Raw genomic sequence first — 15488 nt, 5'->3', positions numbered from 1 at the left:
GCATGCGACTTCTCAGGCTTTCAGGTAACATTTGATGGAAAAGCATGTAACTTCAAGGATGCAAATGAAGTTTATTGTATCCCACACAAATGTGCATGCTGAAAGGCGAGAGTCTGTCATTAAATAAAATAATTTTGAGATAGTTCATCTAGAAGACGACGAAGAGAGGAAATAACAGTAAGACAGAACATCATAACCCACACAGAGGATTTTATTTAAACACATGAGGGTGTAAAGAAAGGCCAGTACACTGCACTGCCTGGATTTTACTCAGTTCATATATAGTAATCACCAGGACATTCTCAGGTACAGTAGCTGAATAAACTTTTGTTTCAGAACAAAAAAGTATCTTTCCAAAAGTCAGCTTCAAAGTTCCCTAGATTTTCCTGGTTTCTTCCTTTTGCTTCTTCTAAATGTAAATGAATTTTAGAAAGATTAAAAACCACCATTATAAATGAAAAGCTTATCTTTTAAGATAAACTGCTTTTACCCAGTGAATGGTCTAGCAAACTGAGTTTATACTTCACCTTCAGAAACTGCCCACAGGTCAGGTAGATGTCTTAAAAAAATTACTAAAAAAAAAGAATAAAAGGCTCATTCCCTGTGTTGCTGTCTCACAGTCTGGGTGCTGTGCTGCTCTCTCTCAGTCTGATTGGATTTCCCAGCAAAAGGAAAGGAGACAGAGATAGCATGAAGAATGTAGTGATAAAAGGAGGTGTATTCAACTGGCCCACAACTCTTTATTTGTATATCTGAATCTCGTACTGACTTCAGGTTTAGCCTTTGAGTGCAGTGAGAAAAACACTGGGAATGAGGAACTGTTTAGCAGGGAAAAATAAGCCTCAGCTTTATATTTATTTGCCCTGTTTGCCATGCAATGCAATGAGAAACGCTTGTGTCTAGTACATTTTCCAATCATCTTGCATGTTTTAAAGAGTGTGAGGGTACAAACCTTCTGTGTATGATGGATTGTCATAATGCACCTCCATAAGAACGAACTGAGGGTCAGCTGCTGTGCCAATGGATAAGCCAACATGAGGAGGGTAGGTGAAGCCCTGGAAATCAACACATGCATATAGAGGTATGGTGTTTTTGCCATGGTTAAGAGTTAATTTCTTTTTATAAATACATCTACTTTTTTTTTTTGCAATGATAGAAACATATTAATGATAAAATTTACAAAGGTAACTTCTTTTAAAACTTTCTGAACATGGCATTGTGGCATAATATATTTATTATATACTCAATGCACTAAATAAATAACTATGTCAATATAAAATAATAGAGCCTATGTTTTCTAGAGGATAAAGCCCTGAGCAAACTGGTCTGACCTCACCCCTGACCCTGCTTTGAGTAGGAGGCTGGACTAGAGGCTTCCTGAGGTCCCTTCCAGCCTCCATTATCCTGTGATCTTATGATTAGTTATCCTGTATTTATTGCTTGAGCAGGAAAGGAAAATTCCATTTTAAATGTATAAACATTGCAAGATCAAGCAGTTAATCTGACAATAAAACCCTTATGAAAAAGTGAATCTACATTTTAAATGTTCCCAGTTTCTAAAAACAGTAACTTCCAGGGAATACTAAGGTTGTATGTAATTAGATTGTTTTTCCTGCAGAAATCACTGCATTCTAAGCAGAATTATATGAATAATAAAGATGATCTTCATGGCAACATTTACATTAGCAAGCCATGTAGTGCAAAAGAAATAGCTCTGTACAGTGCAACAGCTTGTGCTGGACCCACTGTCCCCAAACGATGCTCCTTTGGACAAGCTCTGGTTAGACCCCATTTATTGCTGGGAGGTGCTGGGTTCACCCCTGCATGTTCAGTTTAACTTCATCCCAAAGGGGGCTGTGCAAGTTCTCAAACCACTCATGATGATAAACAGAGCTTGGTAAGTGGGGATAACCAGGAGATTTACTTCAAAAGCTCACTTCTGATTCAAACTGAAATACCAGTATATTCTAAGTGAACTCATTTACCAAATTCATTTTTATAGGAATGAATCTGCATTGTTTTACAGTCTACAGCTAATATTTTATATGCAATTTGAGATTATAACTTTCTGAAATGTGCAATTTGAGATCCCAGCTTTCTGATACTTGATGGACATTAATGAATTAATCGTAGTATATAGTAATAAATATTATCACCTCCATTCTATGTAAAGGTAAACTGAAGTAAGTGAAGTGAGTAGTCCAGTAAACCTGAATGTAACCCAGATCTGCCAGATTCCTCTCTACAGATCTTTAACAACAGGATCATCATTGCAAAAGCCTCCATAGTGCTCGTCAAATGATAACTTATTTATATGAGTTTTTTATTTCACTTAGATTAAGACAGTTGAAAGTACAAATACTAGGTCAGAGCATAGCTGATGGCGAAAATGCACAAAGCATACATCAGGGATAATGCTCACAGTGGATTAAACTTCTTTTGATGGGTCCATGTAGCAGCTCTGGCTTCCTCATACTGCAGCACTCAAAGACGGTTTTGGACTGCAGTCTGGCAAACAAAGGCTCCAGAAACTATCATCACCCCAGTCCTTCTCTGTGCCCACACCATCGTTTGTGTGGGCACAGGGTGAATCAAGGGGGTAAAGAAGGGGTGGGATTCTTTTAGCAGTAATGCTGCCTTATGTCAGCTGAAAGCATTAACTGCAGCCTAAATTAACATATGAAATAAGCCGAAAACACAGCCTGGGGTCAACACGGCATCAGAGACTGTGTTTTCTGCAGATATGCCCCATTGCCATGAGCAAAGTGGTCCTTTTGCTGGCTGTGCACTGACACAGAATCACGCCTACAGTGAAATGATGTCTCTTTGGGCTGGGTAGGAAACTTCAGAATGATATGCCTGAATGGGGCAACACTGTAACCAGGTCCTGGTAAGGCACAAACTGAATTAAATCTATGCCTAACTTCATTTGGAAAATCTTGCCTCCGTGTCTTTTATGCAGTCACCTACAAAGACTTGCTTTTCTTTCTGTCATTCTCCACAGGTAATAGATATTGGTCATTGCTGGAGGCAGTGTATTTCCATCTCAGATGGGCCAAGCTGATACGGCAACAGACTTCCATGCTCCCAAGTCATCTTTCTTCCCCTAATGTATCAACTCTCTCTATACTATTTTCATTACTTTTAGCTTGTCACTCAGGATGTTCATTGCATTTCATATTTAAGAGGCCAATAAGAAGCTGAGGACTTACTGGTGAGGCATTTAGGGATTGTGATTGCATACCCTTAAAACCAGACAGATTAAGTAATCACTAAAATACTAGGAAGAAGCTTCATTATGATACACACCCTCCTAAAACCCCACTGATGAACCATGCCAGACAGCCATTCATCCTACCTCTCCTCCAATGGCCCAAGCAAAAATGACCGTCTCACATGTAAGAAAAGAGTCTGGCATGTTGGGGTGGTAGCACTCATGCCCGTAGTCCAGCACACTGTCATTCAAATTGCTGCTGCACTGGTAGAGCAGGATATGGTGCACCAGATTCTCATGGCCTTTCTGGATCAATGGCTCAACCTGTCAATGTTAAAATGAAAAAGAAAAAGAAAGAAAACACATCTCAGATGTGACTATTTCAATCCAGGTATGCAGACAGAACTAAAAATTATATGGTGCATTTATTTTAAAAGAGGAAACTTGATGTTAGATTGTAGTTAGGTTGCAATGTTACTTCAGCACTCTGCAACCCCAAGCATTAAAAATGTCATTGCTCTAGTGCATCAAAGGGGGACAGGAAGAAAATTCTGTGTCTTGACAAAACCTCTGTTGCCATTTGTCTTGTTCTCTCTTCTCCCACTCATCTTGCACTGTCACTTTTCTTTCTCCCTGCCCAATCTTGTTCAGCCACATTCCAGCATGGAGGGGATATAAACCAGCTGAAAGTCTGTTCAGCTAAACCAGCTTGGTATCTGAACTACTCAGAACTTTTCATCCCTGTTACTGTCTCTTTTGTGCTATTTCAAACTAGAGCTGCCCATAGATTCTGTACATCTAGGGTGAGCCTGGAGGTATACCCCACATTCCTTAGCAGCTCAAGATGGACTTTCAAATTTTTTTGACATCTACAAGAAATTAGAATTATTTTACAATCTGCTCAGTTGTAAAGACTTTATTAACATGAAGTCATTCCTGAGAGGTTGGGTGGTCCAGCCTGTTTATGGCAGTGATGAGCTGGAGGGCTCTCAGGGGTGCCCGGGTGCCCCCAGTATAATTTGACCACCGAACTTCAGGGTAGGCTGAAATGATTTTTTTCCCATGTAAGAGTGTTCACTCTCTATTTGGATGGATGATGTTAAATCATCTCTGTCAGATATGACATCCCTGGGGCAAACATGAATACTTCTGAAAAAAATTATTTTGCTTTTCAGAAAGATGATATTCCACAAAATAGCAGCATATAGAAAACAGTATTAAAATGAAAGGAGCTTTTCCCTTGCTTTTGCTTTCAAAGATTGTATCCCATTCTATGATATCCACCTTCAAGTTGAATAAGATAAATATTAATTTTTCACAAGAAAAGTAAAGCTTTCGCAATGCAAATCTTAAGATGTAGGGTGTTGTGCAGTATTGTCTTTTAATATTAGGAAAGAGAAAGTATTTTAAACAGGCAAAAAATTTATATACATCCTAACTTTGCATCCATTTGTTTTGCAACCACAGGAACCCCAGCTACCAGAGGACCAGAACAGGGTAAGCAAGAACAGTTTATTACCTTATTAAAATATTGTCAGCACAATATTGATATCAAAAATTTATTTCTTTGCACTTTGTTCAAACCACTAAACCAATTACAAAAGAGGAAGGGCAGGAAGAAGCAACCAGAGCCTGTGCATATCAAGACCACCCTCACTGATATGAATCTGCAAAATACCATTGAAGCTGGGTTCTCAGGGAGTCCAGCTGCTGCTGAGTACCTGCATGTCTGCCCAAGAAGTGCACAACCAAAAACCACCCACTTCACTGCACTTAGAAGTCAATGGAAGGATGCCAATTTACACGGACGCACCAAAGTTTTGTTCTGACGGCAAGACTGAAATACTTCACAAAAGATCATCTATACTGTTCTCAGTAATCCCTATTTCAGTTAGCGTTACCATCATCATGAATTACTGTACTATGGAAGTAGAAGGTATTTTTGAAGGCAGTAAGAGTCAGTTTCCCCATCAGATAAGAATTTATTCCCAAATATATCAGACTGACTGACAAAGATTCAGAAATCCATTTCAGCTTGATGTTGCTTCTTCCCTCTGCTCCATCATATACCTGCATATTTATCCAAATACTGCAGAATGAAAACACACTCATATTGTGGCAGCTTATAACTAAATAGCAGTATGTATCTCAATAATTCAGAAGCTCCACATAACATATAGGTTACTCAAGGAAATGGTTATGGGAATATTATCACTATATCTACCAAGAAAAAAGAGTATTTTTGTCCCAACATGTGATAGTTCTGCCTGCTGCTACAAGATCCCCACACCTGCTGTGCTTACAATCGCTACTTCAAAACCAACTTCCCCTTAAAACAATGGGACATCACCAAAATTAGAAACTCACATCCTGTCATCGCTTTCTTAGTGTCGGTTACCTAAACAAAACAGCACTTCAAAAAGTAGGTTTGTTCTGCTTTCTTTACTGAAGAAAAGAAAAAAAAACAAACTAGAACAAACCCTTAAGCATCTTTCCAGTGCATCTTGTAGGACAATTTATGTTCTTCAGATGCACAAATAAATAATGAAAAGCAGCAGTGAAGTTACACTTTTTACACATTTTTATTACAACTTGGTTAAAGAGGTGCCACCTTTCTCTCTCCTCTTTTAAACAAATAGAGAAAAAAAGAAACTATTAGGAGTGGTCAAAAAATTTATTAACAAAAATCTTAGGAAAATCTCATTAACTATAAATAGTTCATTTCCCAGAAACGTGTGGAAATATTTTAATGGCCAGCTCCCGAAAGATCACAGCATCATTTCTGACTGAAACGAGAGAAGGAAGAGGACCAGACCCCCTAGACATGTTGGGTTCCCTTTCTCTCATCCAATGAATAGCTAACTGTATTTACTTACTAGAATAACTTCAGCAGAAAAGAAAATTAAGAAATATGATTCGATTCTCTATTGTGGTGATTAACTGGAGTAGGGATTTAAACATGCCATTCAGCATCCCAGGTAAGTGCTGCCCTAGTTACTCAGCTATTTGCTATTTTAGCTTATAGAGTAAATTGGTTGTGTAGGCTGCCTCCCTCTTCCTCCCCCACTTTCCACAAAGAGCATCTGTACAGCTTAGTTTGCTCCAAACTGAACAGAATTCTGAAAACTTCATTTTTTTTCCAAATAAACAAAATTCTTGTTTTCTGGCCAGCCTTACAAACAATGATGAACAATGACCGAGTTCTTCAAATATGGGGCCAAATTCAGCAAACCACTAATGCATTTAAATGCACACAAAAGTAGTCCCAGATGTAAAATTAGTTGCTAGAGCAGGTACCTACAATTAAATATCTAGATCAGGGTGGCCTGGTTTCCAGAGTACTTGCAGTCCCGATGTATGATAACACAATTTGAAAGGGCTCTTTTCTATAAGGTTATTCCTATTTTAACAACCCTTTATCAGCCTTGGTTTTTTTAAGAACCAAAGACCTGTGGTGTGTGTCTTGATCCCTAACTATAGGCATTCATTTTTAAAACATGGACTGTTTAATGCACACATTCAAAGTCTCTAACTATTTGAATTTTTTAAGCATTAAGTTTTTGGTTCTTTGACAGCCTTTAATCCCCAAATCACACAACTGAAAGCTAAGCTAAGCTAAGTTCTACTGTTGCAGGTCTCCAGTCTCAATAATAGTGGACCAACCCTGAAAAGTCCCCATGACTGTCTTGCTAATTTGTCTCGAGAAATAGTGCAACTTTAAAATACTTACGAAAAGATAGTAATTTATTGTGGTAAATTAGGGCAAAGGACTTAAATACAGAAAAAATGTGATAAAAGTAGACATAGTACATAATAGTCAACAAACTCTGCAGATTTAAGTGAGCAACTAATTTTTTATTTGGATTCTTATTTATACATAGCCTTGTTTACTCTGTTCTCATAGTTTAAGGGAACTCCCAAATGACACTTGCAGCCACCAATAACTTGAGTAATACAGATGGGCTGCAGTGAAAATGGGAATCCACCCTTCACTTTCAATAATTATGAGGAAACCTGTGACTTTGAAACGTAGTTCCTTCCCCTTTCCTTGCTAATTCCTACCCACATCTTGTTAGCCAGGGGAGTCAAGAAAGAGGCTGAAAGGAGACTGAAAGGGAATATGCATGTAACTACCTATTTTCCCCATTTTGCCTGATTCTTTGAGGCTCATCTGTGGTGCTTTTTCTGTTGCTGACATGCAAGGAAGACCCAGCTGTCAGGGTTCATCTCTTTGCCATGTCATGAATAAGCCTGCAGAGATACTGCACCACCGGGGCACCTCAGTGACTTCTTCCCCTGCAGGCAAAGTGCATTTTCTGCTTGACATTTCCTAACTGCCAGAGGCTAGAAGAACAAAAGCCCTATACCCACCCTACATCAAAATGCTGAAAGCGTTTGGGACTGCAAAAAACAAGTGCATGCAACAAGACATGATCTCCCCTGCTTTTCACAAAACCCACAGAAAGAAGCTCCTGTTTTATTATTCATGATGACTTACTTTCTGCATCTTCTCTACCTTTCTTGAAAGCTTGGGTGAAAGATCTTTCTAACTGAGCACATTGACATATATGAACCTACCTGACTCCCACTAACAGAGATAAAAAATAATAGATGCACTATAATCCACCACCACATCAAATCAGGGTTTCCAGAGATAGAGGCATTTAAAATACACCACATTCAAATGCAAAATGAAGACACTGCCTTCTGCAGTCTAAAGTATGGGTTAAGGTTATGGTGTTGGATTAGCATGACCTGTGTTCGTTGGACAGGTTAAGAGGTTTTACAGAGCTCCTTTCATCATACTGTATCTCTTAACACTTCTCAAAATACTGTCTTTCAAAGAATATAACAAACAAATTCTCCATTTATTATCAAGTGAGTTAATACAGATAAGACATGTGCTTCCCACCTGTTAATTTAATAGAAACTCTATTCTAGTCAACAGGCTGACATCACATGAACAAACAAAATGCTTATATCTGCCACTGCCAGGTTATTCAGCTTCAATTTGTCTTCCTCTCTTCTCTACCTCCTATTTTCCCTTTACCTACTGCACAAACTGAACACACCACGTGTCTTTGTTTCTTAAAAAAACAAGCCAAAATTGTAACATAATAGAGCCTTGCATCTCAAGCTGCTGATAAGCAGGCTCAAGACACTAATGTACAATGTATTAAACAGGATGAAAACGCAAACAGCTCAAATGGTCCAAGAAGTTAGATTCCCTGCAAGGGAAAATATCTCCAGAAACCTGCAAGTCTTTCTTGCTTATTCCTGTTTTCCTCCCTTTTTATTTACTTTGCTTTCTTTGATGTTAACAGCTGTGGTTTGTTCTTCATGCTTGGTTGTGCAAATGATGAAAGTTAGTAAACTATATCCATAGCCTCCCCATAGTGTCCCTCTTAGAAAACATAGCCAACTGAACTTCAGAAAACAAAATGCTGAATTTATTTTTATATATGAAAATGGTCACAGGTTTTTTATCTTGTTGCAGTGATGCTTCTACATTGAAATGTCAATGAAAACCATTATTTTATTTTTTCCGTCTCGAAAGGTAGCGTCAACTTAATCTTACATTTTAAAGATGCTATGGGATGGTATATTGCCATATAAATTACTCCAAATAAGGCCACAGCCTTACACAACACCTCGTTTATGTAGCCGGTGGCGACATAGGGAAAAAACATTATTCTGTAATATCAAAAATGAGAGCAAAAATTTGACACAAGATTTTCTCCTGGCACTGTTGCATCTAAGAGAGTTTCCAGCCTGTGGTTGGTTATTTTATTTATATGAGCTTGCCATGTCCCCGATTAACTCAGACCAAAACGTGATGGTTGTGAAAGTGAGTACTGGCTGAGTTTCCTTGAGAGTATTTTTGTAGCAGAAGACCAAGTTTTAGGGTCTCTGCTTTCTATACTGGGGAAGAACTATTTACCTTCTTACTGATTACTCTGGTCTTTGTACCTCTTTCACAAATATGTACCATGTACATATATTAAAATACTTGTCTGACTTAGAAAAACTCTTCAAAGGCAGACACGATGTCATCTTATTAGGAATCATCAAGATTTTTTCTGATTTTTTTTTGCTTTTCAAAAATGTAGTTGTGGAATGAACAAATATTTATCTAAGACATCTCTTTTAAGGTTTTAGATTTTCCTTCAGAAAAGCAAATACTTAGAATATTTGGCTTAATAAAGTTGGGTCTTTTTCAGCAAAAAACTCCATGTGTTCCAGAAAAAAACTCAATAGCAATATAGTTTTATTTTCATATAAATTTTCTGAAAGGAAAACACAAGTCATTTTTCTGCCTAGCGTTGCTTCTTGCACACAACCCAGAGGTGCGCTGAGTAAAAACCCAAGAGCTGGAAATATACCTCTGAGCTGGGGTAGATGTTTAAGTCCATGACTCCAGGGCAGACCAGGATTTTAACCCTAACAACCTAACAGCTATCTCATGTCAGGAGAAAAGCCTGCCCAGGCCAGTGTCACGTCTTGGACACTAATCTGCTACTGACTTTCAGCCTGGAGTTCAGGCATCCCGGGGTCAGGCAGGGACTGCCCTCCCAGCTCCCCCACCCCACCCCATCTGTCAGAACGCATTAAATTAATGCCACAGAACAGTAGGGCTGAAAGAGTTATCTCCAGTACTCAACTGACTGCAGCCTGGCATAGAGGAGCTGCCGTAATCTTTCCTGAGATCAGCCCTATCATCAGTTGCATGTACACAGCTAAGTGCCCATTTCTGGTTTTCTCACTGTACAATCCAGATCCTAAATTCAGACTTCATTACTAACAAAGCCCTTAAATCGCTCTCTGTTCCAAGTGCTTCTGAGTTTATACTGTGCTGCTTACTTAAAAAGGTGTCTATTTTGGTGAGTGAATTGCAGGAGGCAGAGCTAAGCCACTGCTTCTGGTTCACTGACAGTCATCTATGGACAACAGGGAGCATTACTGCTTAACTTGAATTGTCTTTCAAACATAAAAATGTTCATCCAAATTATTTTCATACACATTTTTCACATCTTCAAGCTGGAGGAAAACATAACCTGTGTAGTTAGTGACATATTTAGCTGCTTGTATTTTAATACAGAAGAGGTGGAGATGAGAAAAAGGGCCAGGCAACAGCAACCATCCCCACCCCCAACCTCATAATGTGATTAGGTAAGGTTTCCTTGGAGGATGGAAATTTTCCCGACCAAAAACAGAGGTTCCATACAACTTAAGGCATTTAAATTTGCATGATTCATCCTTAATATGTGTGGAAGTTTTGTTTTTTTCCAAAGTGAGATTCAAATGCAGGACATAATCCCAAGTTGAAGTAACAGTGCTGACTTGTTTATTTATTTATTTAAGCTATTTATTTATCACTGGCATTTGGGTTTAACTGGTTTTGGGAATGCTTTAAAACATGTAACAAAAATTCTAAATCACTGTGGAGAAAAAGTCCTTACCACATGAATGGAAAACCTTATTCAAAGCACAGATATTTCCTGTTCTTGGTGTAAAGAAGAAAGGAATTGTTTACTCAGTGACTGCATTGTTCAATGAAGGCTCTTATTTAAGTTTTATTAGTATACCACATTAAGAAGTAATTACCATCCCCCCGTTTTAAGCTGCAGAATTTTTATTGGAAAAGAAGAATATCTACTTTCAGGTAAAAGTTACTGTTGCTGCACTGTTAGCTTGGGGAGAAGGCTATGTATCTAAATTCACACAAATCCTTCCATCCCCACATATTACTATAATTAAAGAAATGTTAGTGATTACACTGTACATCCAGAATTTCTATAAGTCAGTGTCCAGAACAACTTAAATATTTTAACCAATAAACCCAAACATTTTAGAATGAGAACTAGAGATGGGTTTAGGGCTTCTTGTTTCCTCTGCCATCAAGTCCATTCCTTAGTTCTTATTCCTAATTAATCACCTCGAACTCCGCCACTCATAAAGAGTTTCAGACTTTAAAGGCATGCAGTAATTTATACTAAATCCAAAAGAAGCATACCTCAAAGAAATATTCATAAAACATTGTTTCTGCCTGAGGTATGTCTGAAGATTTAAGATAATGCATTTAGTAACAGTTAAAATGTATAACCCTGAGGAGCAATCTGATAAAAAGTTCAGGTCAAGAAAAAACATGTTTCACTTGGTTACGCTTCCTGGCAATACACTCACTGCACTCCTAAGCAGCAGAAACACCGGCAGAGTGGTTGCGGTATTCGGTACGGCCATAGTCTCTCAGCACAGTTGACACACACCAAGCAGAATTAATTGGCAATTAATCAGCAACATCATTACTTTCTTGTAAAAACCATATCATAATAAAGTAATATGTAACCAAATATGTTTCAGATCTAAAGCCAAAATGGGTAGTCTGTAAAGAGTTTATATTTATTCAAGAGGAACATATAATTTGAATAGCATAAATAATAAAGTCGGTGAAGGTACTCCCTTTTGTTCATGAAAACACCGTTCACGCACAGCGATGTCTATCTATGTCTTTGAAATGGCAATGGAAGGAGCTTTAATACTATTGTACAACTGCAAAATGTTCCCTTCAATCATGTAGCTTAATAACATCATACTACTTTGTCCCCTCCTGCTTGGGAGTGAATGCACAGCTTTGCCCGAAGACAGAGCGCATGAGAATTTACAGCGTGTCCATTTCTTGTTTTTACACATACTGGGCTATACAGTTAGGAAACATGTTTTCTGACAAGGAAATGCTGACTTCCATGAAGGACTGCCAAAAGGGAACACACACGAGAAAGACCTTAGGCATTCAGATACTGAGCTTCTACAGGAGTCACCAACCTGGATGCTCTGGCACCTAAAGTTTGCTGAAGGGAAAGCATGGGATAAAATAAGCACAAGGCTCATGATTTTGACATGACACAGCCTCCTGACTCAGCAGAACAAACCTCAGGAACTATTGCTCATAACCCTCTAAAAATGTGTATTTACAGGTTTAACATAAAACATGAGATGGCTTACAAAATAAGTGCGGTTAGTTAATGCCTACATTAATACTATGATTTCCACATTTTCTCACCCTGAGCCAGACCCCAATACCCTTGTGTAGGGCTCCAACACCCCTCAACAGCACTCATGAAGTCGCACAATGAGGGGCATTTTCAGATGACATGGTTCTTTCAAAGTCACTTGAGAATACTGTATTAAAATTATACTATATTAATTCTCTAGAAACCAAAACTACAATTGGCACTTCATAAAACAGAAAGACACAGTTCCAGTCCAAGCAACTTAACAGATAGTAATGGAAAGGTCACTGAAATGAGGGGATGGAGAAAGGAGACTGAAGAGCATTAGTCTGCAGTTTATAATAATTTGCTTAGATACTTATGTTTTCTCAGGTTAGGGTGGTTGGGGTTTGGGGTTTTTTCTGTGTATTTCAGTTAGAGCCAAGACGTAGATTATTTTCATGCCAGGTAAAACTTAACTTCATTCTTGGTGCAAAGAGAAACTATTCACCATCTACCTGTGGTTCAGTTGTCATCTGTGTGGATTTTGATGTCATATATGCTATGTGTGGACATGGTGGAGTGGCATTGTCTGACTACTGTCTATCTATTTTTCCACTGTTACTAATGTTCTTTCCTCCTATTTTACCTCTGGGAGTCAATGAGTCTATACTCTGGGCATAACTGCGACTACTGCGCATTGCAAGTGGAAGCAGAGAAGGAGAAGGTATCATAATGTTATTCTCTGAAAACTAACCCCAGTAGCTAATGCTGGGGTTGCAGAGTGAGAGGTCAGTACTGAAGAGAAACACTTTAAACAGTTAGATCAGAAATTAAACTTCTTCTCCATTTAAATTACATTGGAGCAATTAATTCCTATTGGCCCTATAGGAAATTTGCTACCATGCTGCTACTATGTGACTTGTCTGAATTAGAAAGTTGATCTCAAGAAGCAATGCCAAGATGCTAGTAGGACCAAGGTAGGTCCGTTCTGTGATCCATCCAGACACTCACCTCACATGATGCAAGCCCCATCAAGTCAGATTTTACTTCCTATGAACCTGCTGTTCTGGTATTTGCACAGAAGATGCTTTATAATTGCTCATCTGAGGCCCAATTCTACTCTGAAATATTTTACTGCCTGCTATGATAAGAAGTGTTGCTGCAGAAAATTCCTAGACACAATTTTCTTACCTTTTCAGTGCACTACCTCATCACAGGCTTACTCTAAAACCATACACAAAGCTAAGGATGAGGAAGAAGAGACAAAGACATGGTACAAGACAAAACGGGATTAATCAATAGCAATCCTCTCCTGAAGATCAACCCACAAATCATCTCAGAATTGGGAGGTGAAACTCAGAGAGCTTCACAAAAATTGTACCCTCCCCTTCTCCATGCTCACTTTGGTCATATTTCAAGTTAAGGCTCCTGTCATCTAACACTTGTATGTAACTAGAAATTACATAACTTCTGACTTTCATTTAACTGGAAAATCACATAAAATACATATTTTCCAACCCCGTGCTGGCATAGTCAATACATTGCCATAACAGATGGATGTTGTTTTAGTTTAAAAAAGAAAAATCAAAGAAACTGGATTAAATTAACTAGATGTTCAAGTCTGCTGATGACAGAAATTAAGTAGATTATTTTTGCTTACCAAGTGTGGAATAAATAATGCATCAATAGCTGCATAGTTTAAGTATTCTTATTGTAAAGATATACAAGTGAAACGAAAGACTACCGCAAAATAAGAATATGTTCCCCTAAGAGACATGAAGTTCGGTGTGACAGTGAAATCTGTGGTCATATGTAGTTTCATCTTTGATCACAGAATGAAATAATACATGAAATAATTTTACATATGAAATAATTTAGCAGAATATGAGAGAAGACAGTACTTCTGTTATTTCCTGAGACAGCTGCTTGCAAAATTTTTAATTTCCAGCCAGTTCAGTTATATGGTTCTTTAACACTGCAAAGCCTAATGGGCCAATTCAGGCTTGCACTGAAGAGACAGTCCTCCAGATCAAAGGGCAGATAGCTTGCAAGCTCTGCAGCGTAAGATGATCGTTTGCTTGCCAATCTAATTTACCGAGGCTGAAATTGCTTTGCAGGGAAATACAGAACATTTGTTTATGTCAGGCTGCATGATGCAATTTGCTAGAGTTATCACATTTAGCAAAATGTAAAAGTTCAAGCCAGAGAACAACAAGCAGTTACTGTCTGGTATCACTCAAGTTAAAAATCAGTGCCCTTATTTAGGTACTGAAGGCTACAGGCTGCCCTTCTGGCTTTCCATCAATCAGTCTCTTAAACTGGAGTCCCTTTGTATTTTCACACTGGGGTCTTTGGTATTACTAAAGCATTCCATTGTCAAAAAGCAGAGCTACCCTTGGCAACAATTTTTTTTTGAGTTTTTACTTCCTTATCAGAGATTGTTCTGAAACTGAAGGTTAACTAGCAGCTGCTGGTGTGCTCTAATACAGGCCTTTCTTTAATTGAAAAGAGACTCGCTTTTCTAAGGAGATCAACAATGGAAAACTTTTGTGACAATATAAAAATATGCCCAATGTAACACTTCTCAGCTAATGCTAAATAATTAAGTTTTTTTCTGGTGATATGTTTGGCCTGTTTTCACTAGCCAGATCCTAAGTTCAGTGCCAAAGAATAACATACAGTTGTGGTTGAAAAATACCCATTTTTCCTAAAGGCTATTTTTTAAACAAATGTTTCATTTTGCAATTTTTGCTCCTATCACAATCTCTTCTGACACCTGACCATTTTTGTGGGACACAGCTCCCCTGATTCATGCATCTGAGAGCTGCATATCTAACACAGTTAGACGGTTATCATCTGGGTTCTCTCTTCAGTCAATGGAGAGAGAGATTGAACCATACAGGGGATGCTTGAGCTCATGCTTTTCAGACACCTCCTCTAGGATGGCTATATTTGCCACTGTAAGGTCATTTAAGTAGCTGGCTCAGACCTGTAAATAAGTCATGTTAAATGAGAGGTATCCCATCTCCACGGCTGGAAATTTACTGTCTTTAATTTGTTGCCTGAGTTTAATTTAGTGTGCATGAGGTGTATGTACGAGTTACTGAATTTTGACCACATAACCTCATGCCCATCGTGGGGCTTCTTCCCCACTTCAGCAGTGCTAAACCTGCTCACTCCATTCTCACAAGCAGGTTCAATTAATGCGCACAAAAGGAGTGCTTTGCACAGGCATCCAAAAGTTCAAGAACTTACAAAATGCAACTTACTATCCCCCTTTC

The 15488-nt window shown here is 38.4% G+C and overlaps 1 protein-coding gene across 1 annotated transcript in view; it reads right to left on the bottom strand.

Moving 5' to 3' along the window:
- Positions 1 to 15488, bottom strand: part of MOXD1 (monooxygenase DBH like 1) — a 50370-nt gene that overhangs the window by 15338 nt on the left and 19544 nt on the right. Inside the window, exons 5-6 of the mRNA XM_059835768.1 lie at positions 3359 to 3538; positions 953 to 1055 (exon numbers count right to left, since the gene is read on the bottom strand). Of these exons, the coding sequence (XP_059691751.1) occupies positions 953 to 1055; positions 3359 to 3538 (283 nt within the window). The remainder of the gene's footprint in view (positions 1 to 952; positions 1056 to 3358; positions 3539 to 15488) is intronic.

Source organism: Gavia stellata, chromosome 2 (assembly GCF_030936135.1).
Source record: "Gavia stellata isolate bGavSte3 chromosome 2, bGavSte3.hap2, whole genome shotgun sequence".
Classification (NCBI taxonomy): Eukaryota; Metazoa; Chordata; class Aves; order Gaviiformes; family Gaviidae; genus Gavia; species Gavia stellata.
Note: the sequence above shows the minus strand (reverse complement) of the source record. Positions and strands in the feature narration are given on the sequence as shown.